Here is a 22,590-nt window from a genome sequence, read left to right on the forward strand (position 1 = left end):
GACTAATGATATTAGAGACAGCACACAGAATGAGGGAGGGAGAGAGAGACAGAGAGAGAGAGAGAGAGAGAGGCTGCAGCCGGTGGCACGCAGTGGCACAGTGTGCTGCAGGTCACGACCGGGCCGAGGAAGACTCAGGACCGGGGGGAGGGACGGGAGTCGGAGTGGTGCGTCAGAGCATGTGCTCTCGCAGCAGAGCGCAGAGAGAACGGCCGATTACAAGACCGCGCTCGCAGAAGCCGCGTCGCCCCCGACGCCGCTCCCGCCCGGCACGGCCGAGGCAGAGGAGCACAGACACGGTGCTGCTCGCAGGGAGGTTCAGGCTGCCAGAGGCCCCCCCCCCCAATCCGCACTCAAAGGCACAATCTGAAACAAGACCAGGTCGAAACCTCGTATATGGCTGGACCTAACACACTTCATCCGGCCGACCAATGGTGAAACTTCATAACTCGGCCGACCAATGGCGTAACTTCATCATTCAGTCACTCAGGCACAGACATTCGCGTTTGTAGGGCTGGCCCCGCTGCTGCGGTCCAGCCAAAAATACAGATGGGTCTTCAAGGACGCCTCTGCTTCTTTGCTTGTTTATTAATGTGCTGCGAGAGCAGAACAGTTGAGTGTGTAAGCAGCAAAAACAGTGGCTCTCTTTGATCAACTGCTGCAATTTCAGTGCCTCTCACGGGCACTTTCTCATTCACGGATTAACGGTCATCAGACATTATGTTACACGGAAAGCATGACTCGCCTGAGGGGAGAGGGAGATGAGGTCATGCAGCACAAGTTATGTCCGACGACACACTTTAAGTACGATTCATTGAGGGAAGAATTTTCATCTGCATGACTTCTGATTCTAACACTAGGTCTGATCCAAACTGTTCATACACACACCACACCTCTCATTTCAAGACATCACACCACCAGCATTAACTGCCTACTGACCACAACTGAGCAAAGCCGTTACTTCACCACCTTGTTCCACTGCCATGTCATTTTATGCAAACTAGGGCGGCACAGGCCTCTTCCTCACAACGTAAACGTCACTTACTCAATCAATGATATTTTGGTTTACTGAAGAAGACTCGTTGCACAAGAGATGACATCACGCATGACTGCAAGTATAACAATGAGGAACACATTCACAAAAGCTTAAAAACATGCGTTTGTCGCATCAGTTCGGAATTAGGAATCAGGAATTACTGACACGACCCTATCAACTATTCTACGGTTTACACGCATCAGTGGTCAAGAGCACTGCTGACTACCGTCGTGCTATTAGGATCTGAAGAAATTCTAAATGAAAACGTATTGTCTTCCCGGACAACACTGCTAGCCTTCCCATGTGCCCTTCAAAAGATTCAGAGATAAAATGAAACTTTCACATAGCCTCCTACTGGCAGTAACATAACAATCGGATGTCATATGATTCAGTTTTATTTCGTGGCTCGACCGCGTGCAGTACTCAATTAAAAGCACACAAGGGTAAAAAAACAAAATCCAAAACAGCCAGGGGTGCGATAATGTTACAATCTAAAGCACGGAAAAACATTTTTAACCAATGACACATAAATCTTTTCAACATATTAGCTGACTACTATTTCAAAAACAAATGAAAAAAAATCGTTAGTCTTCAGTAATTGTCGTATGAGTGTAGATTGTAATAAAATAGCAAGTAAAATTACATTAAGGACACGTTAGCCGCCTAAACTGCATGTTGGATAGCAATCTCGGTTTAAATACTGCTTAGCAGGTAGCACAAATATTCACAAGAGGAACAGCTCTGTTATAGAGATGATATAGTATAACGCTAGCTAACTTAGCAAATGTTAGATAATGACACAACCCGCTTTGCGTTTTCTCCAAATTGCGTAAAAACTAAAAGTAAAACAGCATCCCACAACGATACTACTTCAAACATAAATAAACAGAAATGCAATTAATTATATTAAAGTTAATATCAAACCAGAGGCGGGATAAATTCGACCTAAAATTAGCGAGCAAACATAACGTGGTGGTGAACTCACCGCTTCTTTTTCTTCGGTCCCGCTTCCCTGCTGATCCGAATTGCAGAATTTTCGTTTGATTTTATTTTCGGTCCTCTTCATGTTTCCAATTTGTGGTTTAAACTAACGTCTAACAGATCTAATGTTACTGAGGTTTTGTTGAAGAAAGCGGTTAGTCTAGGCTATTCTGTCTGCCAACGCTAGAAAGCTAGCTAGCTAGCTAACTAGCGAATAAACTAAAGTTAAATTGCATTGTTAATAGCAACAGCTAACGCTGGATATCTTTATCAGAATGCTTTAGCTTAGTCTAGACAAACGTAATCATAAACTGTTAGCAGGCTATTCGAACTAACCAGCCTGCAACATCAAGCAAGAATTGGAAAAACGAACCAACAACATTTTAAGATGTTCCTCAATGAGGACCGACGCCAGTCAAGCAAGGCAAGATATGATAGATTTTGCTTGCATTCTCAACAGAATATTCTTGCCAGTAGCGAGCGTAAGAAGGTAACATAATCAATTCTAGAGTTTCTTGGCTATTGCTCCGATTAGCTAACTTTTGAGATCAAAGTTACAGACCATTTAAAATGCTTTAACGTTTGCGAACTTCACAACTTAGCTTGCGCAAACTACGGCTTTTTTAAGACAGCTTGCTCTACTGCTGAAAGATGAACGTCAATTTGACTACACGTTAGCTAGCCACGAAGTTAGTTACTAGCTAGCCATCGTTTCTGGTCTAAGATCAGCTAGCTAATACAGCTAGCTCCTGCACGATTAGTCCGTTGTGTATTTCTTTCGATTAGCTATGACATTTTCAGACTGCCTTTTCTCCCAGCTGTAATCGATATGGATCGAACAAAAAGCGTCACGGGAAGCAAAGGACGAATTTCCTGCAGAAAATGTTGCACTTCTCAATGCAAAAAGACACGATTCACCTATTCTGGCATCCCGCAAGTGTGCCTTCGGTCTAGCCGCCAAAACAAACGTTAGCTAATGCTAGATTTGATTGCACGCGGCTAAGTAACTCTCACGAGCCGCTGTCATTGTCACATCATGTCATTACTCTTGGCAGGTGTCCTCCCCAAAATGTGCGAAACTGGCATCGTAACTAACGTCTGCGAAGCACAGCACTGAATTCTGTATTGCAGATAATCTATTCGTCACGTCCATGTACTACGTCTAGCTCTCACTTGTTTAGACTTCCAAGCTGGAAATTAAAGCAGCAGTCGATACTTTCCGACTGTACATTCATTTGCTTCTCCAAGGGAAAACGGACTAACTTCCCGGATCTCTGAATTTATTATTAAGGCGGGCAGCCATATTGTACGATAGCGGCGCGCCGCGATAGGGTAATTTCAGAAAATTAACATCAGATCTGGGGTCACTTTATTTAAGTGGAAATTAATTCACACAGGTTCAGCCACATTCATCATTAAGAGTGTCCCTTGATTGCGCTGTACTCTCGATCGTGACAGGCGGGCATTGTCCTACGTCTTGCTGTATGTCGCCATAGCGTAGCAAATGACTTGCCAAATGAAAATATAACGCATCCTCTGTCTCTCTGCTGCCATCCCGTGGTTACCCATTTGGAGGAAAAGACCGCATAGGAAAATTTTCCTGCTGCATAAATTAGGTGAACATTTGTGCTCGAGCACATTTTATTTACGAATCTTAGGTGCCGAACGTGTACACGGGATTAGGATGAAGCTGGAATTCCATGTCGGCTAGGGCTGCTCTGTATCTTTGAATTGTAAATTAATATACGATGTTTCGGCCTGCTTCAGTTGAATAATTTCTCGGACATGGCCGGCAACAATGTAACAGTCTCTCTCAAGTACAAGCTGTACAATACTTCTTTAGTCAAAGTCGTACACAAAATATCCTGCTTTTCAACATTTTGTTTCTGGTGTGGTTTATTTGTGAAGCAATTGTCCTTGCACTAAGGGAACAGGTTATGTGTTTCAGGTCTTTTGTCTGTCCTGCAGTTAAATTTAATTTTATTCTGTAAAAATGTCTTTATTTTATGAATTCCAATGTTTCTTTTTCTTATGGAAACAAGCAATTTGACTATGTTTCATGCCTTAGTAAATAACTTCTAAGACCAGGGAACATAGCTCAGAATAAAGAATAATGCCAAAAATCTGGCAAGAGCTCCTGCAGGCCTTGTCACATAACATATAACCTCCACAGTCATTGCAAAAATCCAGTACTGTGAGGTAGCTCTCTCTCTCTCTTCCTCTCTCTCTCTCTCTCTCTCTCTCAGTGATGTAAATATTCTTTTAATGTATAACTGGGAAGGGTCACTGATGGCAAATTCACTTGAATTTGCCATCACGTCTACTGCAGTAAGAGGACAAAGTCTGTATTCTTATTGATTTTTGTCAGAATATAAGGGGCCATTCCTCGAGAACCATTTCAGAACCAAGGGCAACAACGGATTTTCATCCTCAAATCCAATCTGTCCAGGTGAGTTACAATTTCTGAATGTCGTTTATGAGCAAATAACACCGGGTTGTTTAATTAATGTGCATGCGTTTGTCAGATGTGAATACAGTTTTTTTTAATCAAAGGAAGTGTATTCAGAAACTATGAATACAATCTGGGGCAAAGGTTACTCCTTTACAATTATCATACATACAGTGCCTGTAATTGACTGGTCTTCTATTAAATAAAAACCAAGTTCCTTGTTGATGCCCACTTATTTTTGCTACAGAATTATAAAATACAAAATACGCGTTTGAAGCCCTTCAGGTCATTGTCAGATGCAATTTCTACGCTTTTTGTTTGACACAAACACTGAAGGCAGAGACTGCTGTCTGGAGGTGGGAAGACTAATGCATAACTAGAAATATATACGTACAAAAGCATAAGTAAAACATGTAAGGTGAGATCATAATTAAGAGTTCAGTCCCTTGACGTTTCTTTGTCTTCCTTTCGGTGGTAGAAATGTGTTCATGTGATTCAAACCGCACATGGAGTCCGTCCCTCGCTGACCAGATTCTTTTCTTCCTGTTTGTTTGTCTGTCTTTGCAGTTCTGCATTTTGCGTCTCAGCAGCGGAGCACATGGACGTTTACGTGGCGTTGTTGGGGGCAGTGCTCCTGCCCGACTTGGCATTAAGCTTAAAGGGTGGCTGTCTGACTGGGAGGGGTCAAAAAAGTTTCCCTAGCCAAGAGACAGCAATGAAAGAATGTCATTTGTACTCTGATGGTGAGTGCACTTTGAGTGCATTGCTCTAAATCCAACAAAAGATAAATGTGATAAAAGATAAAAAGTGCTTTCCATACATATGCCTTCATTTTTTTGTATGCAACCTAAGAAAGATACTGAAGAAGGATACTAAAGAAAGATATGTAGAGCACCAAAAGAGCATATCACTCTTAGAGCATAGAGCATCTCTATTATATAACTTTTGAAAAATAAATAATTCTGATTTTATATACCGCCAATATGTTTTGAGAATCAGTTGGAATGACTGATTTTTCATTGTTGACATTGACACAGTCTGGTGATTTACCAGGAGGTGTGACTGGGCAAACGAACCAATATACCTGTTATTTTGGAAACTTTTGAGGCTCACTATATGGTTTTCTCTCTTACTAACTGTCATTAAGTATAGTACATTTTTGTATAATGAGTTAAATGTTTAAATAAAAAAAAAAGATTATTTAGTTGACATAATACATTATGATGGCTCTAACTTTAAAAAGGTAGAAATACCACAATGATTGTGGTTAAAATTGTAAAATGTAAATCTACTGTATCTCTCAAAGCATCCTGCTGCTTTGCTAACTTCACTGAAGAGCTTGTCTCCCCTGTGACAAAAGTGGAAAACACCAAATGGGATGTCTGTCAGCAGCTTAGTGACAGGTAAGCATCAAAACCATTCGGCAGTTCCACTGCATTCCAGCTTTAAGCCAGCGCTCATAAATACTACTGTAGCCTTTATTAATCAATACATTTTTGTGTGCTATTCAATGCAAACAGTTCAGAAGGTAATGGCAACAAAATGTTTGAGTGCCAATCAATATGTTACGCAAGTGTATGTTTGGGGACTAACAAGTAGACCTCAAGAACATGGCTATTAGCATTATAAATGAATGCTAATGTGCACCCAGCAAAAGATTGTTTCACAGAATGAACACAACTGCCTCCTTTTCTGTGGATTAACCAACCTTGTCTTAAAGCTTGCCTTCAAAGATCCTTTAGTCCACAGTGCTCTTCTTGGTAAGGGGACCTGAGCCTGATATTTCTGGGTCTTGTGTTTCAGGTGTGAGACATACATGAAACGAGTTGAGTGCTTCTACCGGTGCTCTCCACAGGCAGCTCACTGGATGAACCCCAACTACACTGCTGGCTTCTTGAATGTCCCAATCTGTGTCAACTTCTGTGACAGTTGGTAAACATGCTCTTATTCTCCACTGGCATGAACATTGCTGACCAACAGAATACTCTATTCCAAAAGTGCACTTTTAAAATCAATGGTCTAAAGTTAATGAATCACTGCTAGTAGCGCTGTCCCAGGGGCATATCCATATAAAGCGCAATATTTTGTGTCATGCTGCACCTGACTGTCAGGATGATTTCCCATGGGATATTCTGACATATCCGTGGACCACAGACTTGCCAGTGTGCACCCACCAAAATCTGCAAAAGACGTTGTAGGGATGGAATTGCTTAAACAATCACAATTGGGAATTACAACTTGGTCAATGAAGAACAAATGGAGAAAAAACTATTTTAAAATGAAATCACATGAAAAAAAGGAAACAAGCAAAACCTCTCATTTCTGCGCTGTCTTTCTGTTTTCCCTTGTCCCATTAGGTACGATGCATGTAAAGATGACCTAACCTGTGCTAAAAACTGGCTCACTGACTTCAAATGGGACAATGACGGCAACCACTGTCAACACGATTGTGTCCCATATAGCAAAGTAAGTGATTATGTTCTTGATATGAAGCATATATCAGAAACCACAAAGGAAGCAATATAACCACAGTAATCGCATTGCTATGATTTTCAAACTAAGTGGAGCAAATGATCAAATGAGCTATAGAATGGTGAAAGGCTTCGTGCAAAAATATCCTTTAAAGGAGCAGAATTTATGTCAACATTGTGCTTTGGGGATCCTGCTTATTTTTTTATCTTGTTTATCTCATGGATCTAGATGTACACCGATGGGACAGACATGTGCCAGTCCATGTGGGGTCCTTCCTTTTCGCCAAGCTCCTCAGAGGGCCGCTGTTTGCAGATGGATGACCAAGACGACACGGTCCTGTCCCACATCCTGTGCCCGAGTTCCAGTTCCAAGGGCGCTGCATCCGACCAAGAGGAGCCCTGCCATCAGTCATCGCTGATTTTGGATGAGATTTCCCCTGATCAGGAGATCTGGGATAGCCTGCTTGTCTCTAGCCTCTTTGCTATTGTTAGCAAGCTAGCTAAATGGACTGGATATGTAGCGTACTTGGCTGGCTAGCTGTGTACCACATGGTCTAGCACATCAAGCTACCTCAGACACAAATAAATTACCACACTGAAAAACACTACGTGATTTCCATAGCTGCCATTACAGCCCTGGTGATTTCCCCTTCACACATCCCCACTGGTGCTATCTTCAGCTCACACATGTCAGGGTACATGTAAGACTTTATAAAGATTTACAGAATAGGATCTCATCATTATTCTCATCATCTTCATTGTCAACTTTTCCTTCTCTGCCTATTCGTCATATTTATTTGGCTATACTATCAGAGAATGTGTCATATGTAAAATAAAATGATTTTGTCTTTGATCATTTACATACCTGGAACTAATTCTTCAGAAATATTGCTTTTATATGTGGAAAGCCTACATGAAAAATGTTGCATTACATTTAACCATTCCGTGAAATAACTGTATGTCTGACCATCTGACCCCTTGCCTTCCCACCAAACTTTGATTCTATAGGTTGTGAAATAAGAACTTAACTCTCAGTGAGTTCTTAGTTGGGCTGCCTGGTTAAATTAATGTTGGTAAATAAATTAGGAAGCAAGTTAAATATATAAAGACTCTGTTTATTGTCTTGACAGCATGACGATTAGTTTGCAGAAATCAAATGTGAATAAACTAATAATAATAATAATAATAATAATAATATGCAGTGGGTAGCACTGTCGCCTCACAGCAAGAAGGGCCTGGGTTCGAATCCCGACCTAGTGGAACCCAATGCATAGGTTTCCTCCCACAGTCCAAAGATGTAAAATGGTAAATGGACTGCATTTATATAGCGCTTTTATCCAAAGCGCTTTACAATTGATGCCTCTCATTCGCCAGAGCAGTTAGGGGTTAGGGGTTAGGTGTCTTGCTCAAGGACACTTCGACACGCCCAGGGCGGGGTTTGAACTGGCAACCCTCAGACTGCCAGACAATTGGTCTTACCTCCTTACCTCCTTACCTTACCTCCTGAGCTATGTCGCCCCCAAAGACATGCAGGTAGGCTAATTGGGCACTCTAAATTGCCCATAGGTATGAGTGTGTGTGCCCTTCGATAGATTGGTGACATGTCCAGGATGTATTCCTGCCTTTCACCCAATGCACGCTGGGATAGGGTCCAGCAGCCCCCATGACCGAAACCAGAAATAAGTAGGTATAGATAATGGCTGGATAATAATAAAAAGCACATCATATTTTGTTCATTCATATCAGCCACTTGGCCAATAGATGGCACTGTAGACCATGTTGGGAGCCATGCACCAAGGCGGATACCTGGTCTCTCAGAAATAAACATATCCAACCTGCTGCAACACAACCATATACAACCTAGAGGAACCATTGAAATATGTTCTTAATTTATAGATGTCTGGGAGTTTGGGTTTTTGAATATGAGTCCTTAGCACTGTGATTTTTATTATTGTGATTATAATTATCTAATAAAAATTAATGTTGTTGTTGTTAATAATAATAATAATAATAATATCAGAGGTAAAATTGATATTAGGCGCTGATCTGACGTATGTAAGTATGCATAAATGTACAACATGAATCATTTTGCCATGTATGATGGAGCCTGAGGTATTTAACCACTTCTGGGTGGACAGTGAAGTCATAATCCATGCTATTCTGTGGCTAAAAGACAGCATGAACCTATATGTACCTTTTTCAACCAACTGGTGTGGCAGTGTTATCTAATCTAATGGCAAGCCCGACATTGTTAACTCTGAAAGTCAAACTGTATGTCCAACCACTCAATTACTCAGAGACATTTTTCATTGGAACTTCAGACCATCAGATAACTTTGTTATGAGTCAACATGAGCAAATTATCAGTATTAGCACTACTACTGACCTTGTTGATTAGTGTGTGAATGAATGACAATAGCAACTACAGCATTAAAATAAAAAATGGCACTGGAGCAATCCCCTTGTCCCTAGATCAGCAAGCATGCTTGCCAGACTGAATGTGTGAAATGGTTCGTTTACCGGTTACTTAGGTTTTAAACTTAGGCTAGAACTGCATAATGTTAACATTTCGCATAATCATGTTGTGGGGGATATCTACAGCTAGCAAAAAATAAATGATGTAACTAACAATAAATAAATAAATAAATAACATATACATTTTCACTTCAAAGTGCCCATGCTTATTTCATTTCAAAATGATGCCATTGCTATTGTGTTTTGGTTCTGAGACACAAAACAATGCTGTGAAAGTGATTCTGGAGTGTCAATTCTGGTTGGTTGATGTATTAGCGATATCAATGCGGGTAAATTACAACACGTGACACTTGCGGGGTTGTTGTGACGCCTCAATCTTGCTCTGCGATCGATTAGCGCGTCTGGAAACAGTAGTCAGGAACAAGGCAGATTGACTGGGGAGTCGCAGCGAACGCGGTCTCAAAACCCAAACAAATAATATTTTCATGCCAAGCTCAACAATCGAGGGACTTTTGACACTATTAGAAGAGAAACTTTTGCTGTGTGCATTCGGATATCGGATTGTATTTAAATGAATTAATATAGTCTTCGCTCAGCCGATCACAGAGGTATGTGGGCATCGAGATACTTCGCTAGCTAGCTCTAGCTATCAAAGTACAGGCAGTAGGGTTGGTAGCCATTTTGGAACTGTAGAGCTAGCTAGGTGGCTAGTAATATATGTTACCCAACTGTATTGATAGCAAGCTAACAATGCTGTTACGGTCCGCTTCCTTCGACATGGTATTTTCTTCGAGATTTCCTTTCTCACCTACAATTAAAGATAGTTATAATACTGAATAGGAATTTTGAGAAATTTCATTGCTCCGAGAACAGTGTTAGACTATTTATATTCCGTGGGGCGGCTAGCTAGCTACCTGGTGTTTATATTTTGTGCCACAAACATTGAATGGCCTATGTAGACCTGTCGTTTATATTGGTAATATCGGTTGTTAACTTTTATTTTACTGATTATTCGTTTGCACTTAGGAGAAACTAATGACTACTCCATTTTAACGTTTGCTTGCTATTTGTCTAAGGTTAGCTTGTTAGCTAATTAGCCAGCTGGCGAGCTTTCGTAATTTATCGACTGTAGCTATCTTAACATTAGATAACGTTTTAACGTTTGCTAGTTAGCGCTTTCGTTTTACATCTTGTTGATTTCCTAACGTTAGTTAAATTAGCTAATAACTACCACAAAGTGTGATGTGCACCGTCTTACTAATAGCAATAAGATAATTCGCTTGCTATTCTAGGTAGTAATGTTACTGTGCTTGCATGGGAAGTCTAAAGCGACAGTCTACCTAGGAACGATTGTCAATACTGTAGCTAAAGCTGTAGTTTCATTGATTGCCCAGTTCTTTTCGAACAAAGCCAGATAACCAACAGTTAATGCTAGCATAACTGTTAACAGCTTACCATGGTTGGTTTAATCCGTGACCCTGTGGTATTTCTAGTAACTAGGCCCACTGTAAAGAAAAAAATAAAAACATTCTTTGCGGCGCCTTTACTGTGCCTCGCGACATTAAATACCAAACTAGCCAGCTAACATTAATGGGATTAAAGCTAGTTGTGATGATGTTGGTTGCAGGATGGCTTCCAGCGATATGTTTATGACCTATTCAAAGTGTGGGTAATTAGTAAGAAATTTGTGTAGCTAATGAAACGTGAGCGCCACATGTACAACCGTAACTGGCACATCAAGCACCTAGTGAACTAATGTAGACTCTTAACACCGCCTGTAGTATCTAATAAGCGAAATTGTTGGTGGTAACCCTTATCGCACGTGCAGCAACTTGGCGAAAGTTAAGGCATAGATCAAACTAGACATTCCTCGAGATTTTAACGGAGCACTGTAGATGGATGTCTTGCTCCCAGACTATTGGACCGCTGGATAGATCCATGCACCACCACCACATGCTTCGTGGAGGAAGGTTAACGTAATACTAAAATGGTGCATCATAGACGCAAACAACTGGCTTTATTGACATGACAGTTTGACGTATCAGTTCTGGAACAAAGATTCCAATAATGGTATCAGCTATTCTGAAAGACAGTTGCAATAGCATGTGATTAGTTGAACTGAATTTCACTATTTGACTTTATTTGCAGGGGCACCTGTACCTTTTGTGTAAAGCTGTGCACATGTTCCAAAGTATTTTATAAAACATAATTACTGCAGCATAGATGAACTTCTCATAGAGTTGGAGTTAATCAGTTTGCTGCTAGTTTCATCCCGTGACCCAAAATCATAAAGTTTTACTCTTTTGCTTCTACTATTGCCAAACTGCTTCATTGTATTTTGAATTTGCTATATCGTTTTTAATCTCAGAGGTCCGTGTTACTTTACTGAAGTAGTGGTCTTAGTTTAAGTATCATACTTCCTCTTCTCTTTTTGAAAGAGTACACAGTGGGGATTTTTGGCAGAAACTTAAGCAGTAAAATATAGTTAATAGTTTTTTTTAACAAGTGAGAGCATTGTTTGTGTACCAGAATACTCAGCTGAAGTGTTAAATGACCTCAGCAGGTAATGTGATGAATGGGCAGGTATGTAAATGTAAAAATACTGAACTCGTATGTTGTTCCAATGAGTGCAAGTTAACATTGAATTTCTCGTGTTACCTGACAAAATAATGGCTTTTGAGCGGTGGAATGGCACATTTGCTGAAGAGAATCGAATGTACAGTTCAACCTCTCAAAAGGCACCATTCTAAGATAATGTTGTCTTGTAACGTAAAGATGACATGATACAGAAACGTAATGTCGGGAAGACACGATACAAAGATATATTGGTTTCAGTATGAATTATGCTAAAATTAACAAGCGCCTTTTGCTTTCAATGTTGTGGTTTTAGCTAATGAACAGTAAGTCTTAGAAAGGAGCAGTTATGTATGGGTGATTGAGTGACATTTGTTGAAGACGAATAACAGCTGTTGTATGTAGCACTGTTAAGGTCGGATAGAAATCCCATTGTGCGTTTTTTTTTGTGATAAGAACATTCAATATAGTTAATGATTGGTATTTCACACTCATATAGAAGACCATTTAGGGATTTGAGACATGCAAATCTTCCTACATGGGGCCACTGACCTTTTGATGCATGTACAGCATTTCTGAATCCTGGTGTTTTTTGTTTTTTTGGGGGGAGTTTCCTCGCCATTTTGAGAATTTACGGTTCTTTCCTTTAGTTTACAAGCTTGGAAACTTAGATCAGGCTATATGTCTTCTTGAATTTACCTGCTAAAAAGTGTATTTGCACAAAGAACAACACAATTGTTTCTGCAAATTACAATGGTGCAGTCTGCAACGAGGGCTTTTATTGTGCTCTAAATGTGATTGTGGATGCATGATATTGAAACTCTGGGTCAACATCAATAACAAATGTTTGTCTGGCCATGTTAGCCAATGTCTTCCTGTGACCATGTTTTCATAATCATTAGTAGATGAGCACAGCTGGTAACTCATGAAGGAAAAATGTAATGTATTTTGCAAAACAATATCTCGGCTTGCTTACTCTATTATTAAGCAGAGTTTCTGTATTGCTTTGCTTTTGAGCTTGGCTGGTAAAAATGAACTAAAATAAATGATGGATGACAGCAGTTCAGATGACTATGAGTGGCTACTTTTTGAGCCAATCATGCATTGCCTCTGGCGCCTGTCTGTTGCTTTTTATTGGTCACAATCTTTGCATGTGATCAATACAAATAAGTTAATTTCAAGATATTATTGCTCTATGCCAACATGGCCCTGATATTACTGTGTGTCCTTAAACATAATATTTGCAGGATTTGAGCAACAGAAGAAGCTGAAGCCTATACATTTCAACATGGCTGTTCTGGTTTAAATCCTTGGATGCTTTGTTAAATTGCTCATTGAGGGGTGTTAATTTTTATGTCCTTTTTTCCCCCTCTGGTTTTAGAGAACGAATTGGTGGAAGCAAGCTTGAAGACGAACTCTGGAGAGAACACCACCAGAAGAGAAGAGATATAGTTTTATCTGTGTTCCGTGTAACGTGAAGTGTTTCGTAGATCTAGCACTGAACACAGGACACGTCTGCCACATGCATCTAAACCAGGGCTTTGACTAACAAGTATTTATGTGTTTTGTAGCACGTTATGCATTTCTTGATTTCTTTGCTTAACAAAGGAGTAGCATGTGTGTTGTAACGTGCTGGGCATCCTGCATGTAGTCTCTCTCTTTCAAGTTTGGAACTGCCTGAATAAGACCAACTGTGCAACAGAGGACACTGAAGTGCTGCACTGGTGTTTCAGCTAGCTTTTGGGGTGTGAATGGGATGTAGTGCCGATGCTTTGAAAAACAGAATTTCTTTGCGCTTAACATGTGCTGATTTGGGAGTCCGACCTCTGCAGACACGCACTATGTTTTAAAATACCAGATTTCGGTGGCTGCCAGACAGACAACAACATGCTAAGTTTATAACAATAAGTACCTATCAGGTTTTTGTGATGTGACTAGTTCCCCCATTTTCACCCAGCGGTAACTCCTCCACTGTTTTAATGAGGTGAACGCCAGCTTTCGCCCGTTTCCGAACAGCGGCCTTGTGATTACTTTCCCGTTTTTTTGTGTGCATGCGCGGGCAGGTACTAAAATGAGCTGGTAGGGGCGGATTTGGAGTGTCAGAGCTGGCACCTCGTGCTGCTTACAGAGTTCTGGGAGAAGAGCGAGGCAACTCTTCTACAGCGCGGTGGACACTGTCTGACGGAAACGCCTTGTTGCCCCCGGGGCCTTTCGGACCACTGTATTGGAGGCTTACACCAGGCCCCCTTAGTGAGAGGAGAGCTGGTACGGAGCAGCTCCCCCCGCTTCACATGCAGAAGTACACGTTTTGACTCACTCTGAATCCCTGCTGGGACGTCATTGGAGCAGTTCCCATTGACCGTCGCAACCAGGATCCCGGTCGCCGAGCTCCCGGATCGTTCCGTGCTTGCCACGCCCCCCCACCCCCGGCAGAAGGTCCTCCACATGTGAGAAGAGGCTTCTGGCCCAAGTGCAGAGCTCCTCCGCCGCCCCGCCATCATCCTGGAACACTTGAACCGGCCTCTGGCAGGGGGCTGTTGTCCTGGGGCCCGGGCGCGTTCCTGTTGCAGACCCTAGCCTAGGATAGCTTCAGATAAGAGACAGAGCATTCGGGCCCTGGTACTGGGAGAGGGAGCCACTGGACTTCAGAGCTCACAACTCTGGGTAAGGATGCGCCTCCTCCTGCCCGTTGCAACAAACTGTCCGGGGAACCTCCTGCCTTACCTTCTTTTTTGGTGGGAGCAATGATGTTTCATTCCAGTGTGCTGTAGTAGCGTCTACTTCTGCCAGTTATTCCGCTCCCCTCCCAACAAACAGCTGTTGACTATCAACCCTTCAAAGAGCCTTCCCCTGTGGACATGGCTGCAAAATACCCAGCTGTGTGTCCAACAGGTTCACCACCACAGCTACTGCAGAACTGCAGTATTTATTTTGTCCCTTTCCAAACCTGTCCTTTTGCTGTTGTAGCGTCCCGCAGCCTGCATCTGAAAGCAGTTATTAAGTTCCTTGCATGGTTCAAAGTATATATGTAGTTGGCGGTGCTGCTCTGAATTTCTCTTAAGTATAGTGTCATCTTCCTTCTGTGCGCCGTCAGATCCTGGCCATGAGGTTTGATGCCTCAATCCACTGACTGGAGACACTGGACCTAAATGGCGCAGCATGACTTTGTTCCTGCCTGGCTTAACTTCTCAACCCCTCAACCTGCCAAGGTAAGGCCCTGAACGGCCTCTCTCCTGGAACCCAGCACAGTGTCTGCTTGTGACTTCCTTATTGCACCTAACCGGGAGATGTTAAGAATGCACAGCGTTCAGATGGATTCATTTATTTTACCACTCCCATATTTTTTCTTTACTCCTAATTTCAAAAGGCTAATCATTGTAGGCTCATTCCATCACAGCCCTGTCCTCTGCAGAGCTGGCCGTGCGTCCTTTCGCGAAATGTGTGCTGCTGGCCATCAACAGCCAGCTTAGCCTGCTAGCCGCTCTGTGGTTCGCCCAGATTAGCTGCCCAGTCATTGTGCTGGTGGCACAGGCTGGTTGCAGGTTCTTTTCCAGCCAGAGGAGTTGCTCTGTCATGATGAAGTCGGGGGGGCTGCTGTTGTTTCCCGGCATGTTAAATGCAAATACTTCTAAACATATGCCAGCACTGTTACTGTATCTTGCGCCTAAAGTAGAAATCACGGAATGGCAGTGATGAGTATGAGATGTCAGTTTGGCTCCCAAGTAGCCAATCACCATGAGGCACTTGCTCTTAGTGCAGTGCTGTGCCGTGAGTCAGACTGTGGCGGGGAGCCCTGTACTTGACTGCGGGCGATCTGTAATTGGCCATGATGTCACAGGGGTGGGAGGTTTCAGCGGCTGGGTACACTGGCCCAACATTCAGTGGGTGCTCCTCCTGTCGGTTAGGCCTCTGCAGTCTGCCTCTGGTTCAGTGACCGCACCGGCTCGGCTGGAGGGACCCCTGTTGGGATGCAGGGGAACTGACCTCTCAGTGAGGTCCAGTGGCTCTGTGAGGAGATGTTCCTCCATCTGGAGCAGCTCGTATATATAACCATCTACCATACAGTGAACTCCCTGCTCTTTAAAACTGAAAGAAACCATAAGGTTTGTGAATGTGTAAAACCATTTCATGGTAATGACAAAAAAATTCCAAAATAGCTTCTTTAAACATTTGTTTTAGAAATTTAGTTTAGTTTAACTTACACGTTATGCACAGTAAACAACCCTGCCCTAATCGGGAATCCCTGTTTTAATCTCAGCCCCTTAATCTGGCTTTAGAGGTGGACACTCACACCCATGACGTGAGGGAGTTTAGAGTGGGGGCTGACTCTGAGTGAATCTATATACATGTATCTTTATACGTGTGCTGCACTCCGCTTTAAAACAGCCACAAATAGCCCCTGTACAGATAGTTCTCATTTATCACACATCAGGACTGTGAAAGACCGTAACATGGTCTGACAGTCGAGGCAGTTCTGCATTTTCAAAGACTTATCAGAGGAAATGTGTTTTTTTTTCTTTCTGCCACCTAGCTCTGAAATCTTTGGACCGGACGTGTACAATTTTAATTGCAGCCACAAGTTTACGTTTTTTTTAATCGCATGGCCAGTAGAGATTCAGGGCTTGTCCTCAGGTTTCCGGTGCATTGATTGACAGTCCGAGCGTGGGAGTAATTCCGTTCTGACAGCGAATCGGACGCCCCGGTTTTGTCCAGAGGTGTGAAAATGCAGTCTGGCAGGCCCGTCCTGTGCCAGTGAAGCATGCTGTGACCGAAACTCCCTCCCCCCCCCAGTCCCCTGCAGCGAGCTTCGACAGACATGGAGAGCACTTACCCCGCGGAGACGGCAAGCCAAGCGTGAGCCGCCGACGTCACAACTCCTCCGATGGCTTCTTCAACAACGACCCGCTCCGAGCCCCGGCAGGTAAGGGTCCGAGACTCCTCCCTTCGGGGACCAAGTGACAGCCAGACACAGGCCCCGCCTCCTGAGCTCTGCTCCTCCTCTCAGAGCCCGGGAGGCGTGGCCTGTGGAGACATGCTGCATATGGGATGTCCTCTATGGGAGTTTTCTGGTCTGAACTTCTATGCCTCTACACAGGTTTACCCACTGAATTGAACGAGAGTGAAATTCTGTTATCAGTCTGTTTGTCTTCAAATGAGCTGCAGTCAGTTCTTGTAGACGTAAGAGCTTCTGTCAGACAGATTTATGCTGCTTGTTAGCATGCTAGTGTGTGAAAGTGGTTTTCCTTTGTTCGCGGCTCGGAGTGTTTGATCTAAGGGAGGTGGGTGTCAGGGCGTTTGCTGGGATGTTGGGGGGGGTCAGAACGTGGTGCTGATTTTTCCGCCGTCTCCCAGGCGACGGGTGGGCGCAGCCGCTGCTCCTGCGGCACGACTCGGTGGACTCGGGCGTGGCGAAGGGCGGGCACGGCGGCCTGGTCGGCGGCCCGGGCTGGAAGGAGGCGCCCGCCTGGCACGGAGCGCCCTGGGGGCAGGAGGGGGGGGCCGGGTCCCACCACCACCACCACCACCACGGGCGGCACCCGAAACGCGGGGGCGGGGACAGGGACAGGGACAGGGACCGGGACCGGCAGGGGGGGCACCGGCAGCGCAACGGAAACTTTCACCCTCGCAAGGGCGCCCCCTTCCAGGACAAGTTCTCCGACGAGGAACGCAAGGAGGACAAGCTGAAGTTCGTGGAAGAGGACTTTGTGAGTAACCTCCTTCCATCGACGAAACTACAACGAGAACACATTCGTACTGTGTAGTGGAAGTTTCCTACACCAAAAAACCTATTCCAACTCTCCTCCGCAACTGGTTGTACATAATTACAGTCTGTGGCCATGCGTCTTACTCATTGGATGAGATATTGGAATTACTGCTTTTCATCATGTGTTATGAAAAAGTGCTTTTTGTTTTGAATTTACAACCTAATGAGGATCAGTACTCATGGAATGGCAGTTTGTGTTGCAGGAAGTAACTGAAAACCTTTGCGTGAACTCTTGCTGATGATTTCACGGTCGCTGATGTTTTTAATTGTATTTTCGGTTTTTGGTTAAATTGATTTTTTTGGTTCTTTTTTGGGGCAGCCCTCCCTCAACCCGGAAGCGAACGGGAAGCCGGCGAGCCAGGCGCGCGCTGTGGGGGCCCCCGCGGGAGTTTGGGGTGAGCCGCTCTCCTCCCCGCCCCCTCGCCGCCGTCCGTTTGGACGCCGGCGCGCGTTTTCTCGTCTCGTCTCCGCGCCGCGGGCGTGACGCGAGTGACCCTGCCTCTCTCCGCAGAGAACCCCCCCAGCGCCAAGCAGGCGGTGTCCAAGATGCTGGTCATTAAGAAGGTTTCCAGAGAGGACCCCGGCGCCGCCTTCTCTGCTGGGTTCGCCAGCACGGGCCCCCTGCCCACCAACGGCACCAAAGTCCCCATCACCGGACCCAGCGTTTACAAAAATCTGGTGCCCAAGCCAGCCGTGGCCCCCACCAAGGTAGGAGTCCGGGTTCCGACCACGCCTCCAGCAGTACCCCCCTCCTCGCCCAATCAGAGATCAGCTGCGATGAGAGCCCTAGGTCTTTCATAGGTCCCTATTATGCTAGTCATTCGTCACAATAGTGTCATTTTGACATGTGTAGAAACTGTTCTGCTCTTCTTCTTTTTGAACGGTCAGTTCAAGTCCAGCCATTTTCGTGGGTCCGGTTCTTGCGGCCTGCTGACAGAATTGTGCAGGCTGCGTGCTTTCCTGCGGGACGTCCTCGGGTGTTTTTAACGAGCGTGTGCTGTTCCCCCGCAGTCCGGTCCGTGGAAGCCCAGCGGAAGGGAGGCGAAACCGGGTTTCCATTTCTCGGGCCGGGACTCGGCCTTCACCAGCCCCGCCTCTGCGACCAAACCTTCGACCCCAGTCAGCGCCGCGCCCCACGCGCCCCCCAAGGAGGTGAGCCCGCTGCTCCAGAGCTGCCGATTAGTCCTCCTCTGCTCCTGCTGCTCATCCTGCTGCTGCTACTGTCCTGCACTCAGGGAAGTGGGAGCAGTGAGAGCAGTGCTAGGCTGGTCTTTTCCTTCACAGAGAGAGAGAGCAGCGGGCAGTTTGCTTTACAGGCTGTGCGAAATGTTCGGGTGGACGGATTTGATTACTGAAATAAGCTCCTCTAGTTGTAATATACAGATGGTGTAGAGCCTGTGAAAATGACTTCTTTGAAAGAAACGGTGTCTGTTATTTGCTGTGCTGTAACTGTGCTGTTTGAGACGTGCGCCTGCTGACAGTGTCAGATTTAAGTGTGAAATCCAGCCCTTTCCAGAGACGCGTCGTAACCGACGGGGTTTCGTGTCCCTCCTCAGCCCCCCTCCAGCACCACCCCGCCCATTGACGTCACGCCCCCGCGCCTCAAACTGATGCGCCGCGGCACCGACCGCAAGAGCGAGTTCCTGCGGGCGCTGAAGGACGAGCGCAACGGCGAGGAGGCGTCCTGCCACAGCCCCGGCACCCCTGGAGAGGTGAGGGGTGCCCCCGTGGGCCTGGGGGGCGCTGGGGGGGGTGCTGGGGCCTTGGGGGGCGCTGGGGCCTGGGGGGGCACTGGGGCCTGGGGGGGCGCTGGGGCCTGGGGGGGCACTGGGGCCTGGGGGGGGAGGGGGGGTCGCTGGGGCCTGGGGAGCGCTGGGGCCTGGGGGGGGGGGCGCCGTGTGTTTTAGACTGACGTTTGATCACCCCCGCCTCCCGTTTCAGGGTGACGGGAGCACCCCGGAGCCGAAGGAGTACAGCGAGGGCCTCTGCCACGAGAACGGCGTCTCCCACTCCCTCAGCGACTCGGACACTGAACATCTGTCCAGCTCTCTGGAGGCCGAACACCGGTGAGCGACCACACACACACCGGCCTGCGGCTAAAGCGCATGAATCACTGAGGATGAACCTTCATTTTACAGCACGCTTCCATTCAGAATAAGACTTCAGGCACAGTACCACAGATATGAGAGAGAGAGAATCCTGCAAAACGCTCACTTTGTGACATCTGTCCTTGGCAGGTTACTGAAGGCCATGGGCTGGCAGGAATATCCGGAGAACGATGACAACTTCCTGCCCCTGACGGAGGACGAGCTGAAAGAATTTCGAGCGAAAACTGAGCAGGTAGAGGCGATGTTGTTTTAGGCCTTCTGCTACACGAAGGGCTGAAGAAATGTGAGTGAATATTGAAATTCCACCACCTGTAGTATTTTCTAGTCCTGTGTACAGAAAGAACCGTGTAATCCGTAGTCTCTCCTAATGGGAGGGCTGGAGCGCTTCTTCCAGTGGAAACCTGTGTGTGTCGGAGTGTGTGAAGGGATGGAGCAGCGCTGTTTTGACGGTACCCCGTCGGTGTGTGTGTGTGTGTGTGTGTGTGTGTCCCAGCTGAAGAAGAACGGATTCGGGAGGAACGGGGTGCTCCCGAAGCCCCGGGCCGTGGCTCTGCAGTTCACCCGCTGGAGGGGCGGCGTGGAGGCGGGCCTGGAGGAGGCCTCCGAATCGGAGACCAGCAGCAGCAGCCAGACCTCCGACGACGAAGACACCTGACGCGGCGTTCGCAGATCCTCTCCTCTCCTCTCCTCTCCCCCCGCCGTCACTTTTCTCGAGCGCTCGTCTGTTCCCGTGCACAAGGGGGAAGAGGTCACATCCCCGAGAGAGTTCGATCTGGCTTGTGTATCGTTTCTTTTTCTTTCCTTCTGTTTTTTTGCTCCCCCCTTTTTCCTTTCGATCCTTTCGTTTAGTGGTCCCTGCTTTACCCATTTCCCGGAACAAAGTATTCATCGAAGATCAATGCGCATTCAGTTAAACTGAAGAAACTGACTAACCCTTAACAGTAATAATGACATTAATTTAAAGTGAATTTCACTTCAGTTCCTTACAGACTAAAGCGTTTTCTTTTTTTAAAGATGGCTTTGAATTTCTTTTTTTTTGAGAAATGATTTCTTAGCAGTAGTGCAGAGATTAAATACTCGTTATGAGTAATTGACATTAATGTTGCTCAAAGCCCCTGATGGTTTTAGCTTGTCTCTGTTTCGGGGGTGCTTGTCTGTGTGTACACACCAGGAGAATGCGCCCCCTGTGGGTGGAGTGCAGTATAGCACGGCAGCTACCGAATGAAACAATCACTGTTGTGAGGCTCAAACAGAAGGGGTGAATGTTTGAATTTGAATACATCGTTCTCACTGTTAGGCAATCGTCAGTGTGTCCCCCCACCCCCACGACACTACTTCTCAGGAGTGTGTTCTGCTTTAGTTTGGGTTGTGTTATCGCCCATTGAACGTAAGCATATAGTTTGCCCCACGCCCTTTAGTCTATCATTGTTTCGATAGTTGTGGTTTTCATTACGTTTTGTTGATTTCACTAGTCGCCTTTGTTATGGCACACATCACAATTATAGAAACAGGGTACAGATTTTTCTTTTCTTGTACTCTTGAAGGTATGATGGAGACGAGTGATATACAGACAGACTTGGTGGACACCTTGCTGCCAGCTCTGCTTTGGCTCGAGTGCTTAAAATCACAGGAGAAGCAGCGACACGAACGTGCTGTTCAGTTATTTCCCTTAAAATAAACAAGAGCTTTACTTTTAATGAATGTAGCCAAGAAGGGCTGACAAAAAAAATAATAGAAAAAGCTGTTATGCCGCAGCAATTCAGTCTTAAAAAATTCTGGTTTATCTTTTAAACGATGTATTCAGGTAATAAATGAATAATAAATTTAAAAAAATCAGTTTCAACTTCCAATACCAAAGAAAGGGGCAAAATTGTTGTATGGTTGCCTAAGTTGTGTTGGTGACGGAGTTGGACTTGATTCGCAGGTGAGCCAACCTTCTGAAGACTGGACGCGAGGATGGGTCTTTATCCTCAGCCAATCAGGGATGTGTAATCGGGGCGGTTGCAGGGAGAGAGGGCCCAATCGTTGGGGCCTCCTGAAACTGGCACGTGATCCTCCGCAAATGCTAACTTAATCTGTTCTGCGATTTTTCAATCAAAACGTTCTGAAGTTCTGAAGTTTAAAGAATGGCTTGAGCAATCTTGATGCTCAAAATGATTCCTGCAGCTGAAATTAAGGTGCAGCTCCATCCTAATCTTCTTTTTTTTTTTGCTTTTTTTTTTTTCCAGAAGGGACTGCCGTTTTAAATTATGCGTACAGCCACACGTTTTTGTACTTTCCTGTTTTCTGAAAGGGTATAAACGGCTTTATCACACATCTGTTCATTTTATTTTATTTTGGTACAGCTGTAAAAAAAAAAAAAAAAAAAATTCCACTTCAGTAGGCTTTTTGTTTTCTTTTGCATTTTGTTCCTGTGACCTTGATATTCAGGGTGGATTGTAAAATAAAAATGAAAAATTGTGAGTTTTCAAAAAAATTATTTTGATAACATTATTTACAGATTTGAAAGATAAAAGGGTCTCATGTATGGAGTTATCTGTATGAGGTAGAAAAAAGAACTACTGCATCTTAAAAAAAAATGAAAAAATTGTAATAAATATTTTGCATCAGTTTGCCAAAAAAGTCTCCTTGTGGCTGTTTTCTGCTCTCCTCTAGAGGTTGGCTCCTAGAGGCCTGTTTGTGGATAACAGAACCCTGCCTATAAGGGAAAATAAAGGATGTCAATGAAGCAAC

The 22,590-nt window shown here is 44.9% G+C and overlaps 2 protein-coding genes and 1 long non-coding RNA gene across 5 annotated transcripts in view; 2 read left to right on the top strand and 1 right to left on the bottom strand.

Annotated features, from left to right (window-relative positions):
• The window catches only part of mast2 (microtubule associated serine/threonine kinase 2), a 127,929-nt gene extending 125,770 nt beyond the window's left edge, over nt 1-2,159 (bottom strand). The window contains 1 exon segment of the mRNA XM_064333637.1: nt 2,022-2,159. Coding sequence (XP_064189707.1) covers nt 2,022-2,102 — 81 coding nt within the window. The 5' untranslated portion in view covers nt 2,103-2,159.
• Nucleotides 2,160-2,300: 141 nt separating this feature from the next.
• Nucleotides 2,301-7,797, top strand: LOC135253836 (uncharacterized). Of its 2 annotated transcripts, none has more exons than XR_010329695.1 (7): nt 2,301-2,441; nt 4,386-4,466; nt 5,034-5,209; nt 5,773-5,869; nt 6,270-6,398; nt 6,824-6,932; nt 7,167-7,797. It is a non-coding gene; the product is annotated as an uncharacterized LOC135253836 (long non-coding RNA). The 2 variants fall into 2 exon arrangements; XR_010329694.1 differs by having other exon boundaries at nt 2,371-2,507.
• A 2,005-nt stretch (nt 7,798-9,802) lies between these two features.
• On the top strand, nt 9,803-22,479 carry gpbp1l1 (GC-rich promoter binding protein 1-like 1). 2 transcript variants are annotated; one of them, XM_064333648.1, is made up of 12 exons: nt 9,803-10,019; nt 13,367-14,649; nt 15,080-15,194; nt 16,777-16,906; nt 17,338-17,690; nt 18,069-18,144; nt 18,261-18,457; nt 18,761-18,901; nt 19,306-19,461; nt 19,691-19,815; nt 19,987-20,089; nt 20,351-22,479. In XM_064333648.1, the coding sequence occupies exons 3-12, from the start codon at nt 15,135-15,137 to the stop codon at nt 20,510-20,512; spliced, it is 1,503 nt and encodes a 500-aa protein (XP_064189718.1). In that variant the 5' UTR covers nt 9,803-10,019; nt 13,367-14,649; nt 15,080-15,134; the 3' UTR covers nt 20,513-22,479. The 2 variants fall into 2 exon arrangements, with proteins under 2 accessions (XP_064189718.1, XP_064189719.1); XM_064333649.1 differs by lacking the exon at nt 9,803-10,019 and adding an exon at nt 10,080-10,191.
• Nucleotides 22,480-22,590: the final 111 nt, after the last annotated feature.

The sequence above is a fragment of the Anguilla rostrata genome, chromosome 4, assembly GCF_018555375.3.
Source record: "Anguilla rostrata isolate EN2019 chromosome 4, ASM1855537v3, whole genome shotgun sequence".
Classification (NCBI taxonomy): domain Eukaryota; kingdom Metazoa; phylum Chordata; class Actinopteri; order Anguilliformes; family Anguillidae; genus Anguilla; species Anguilla rostrata.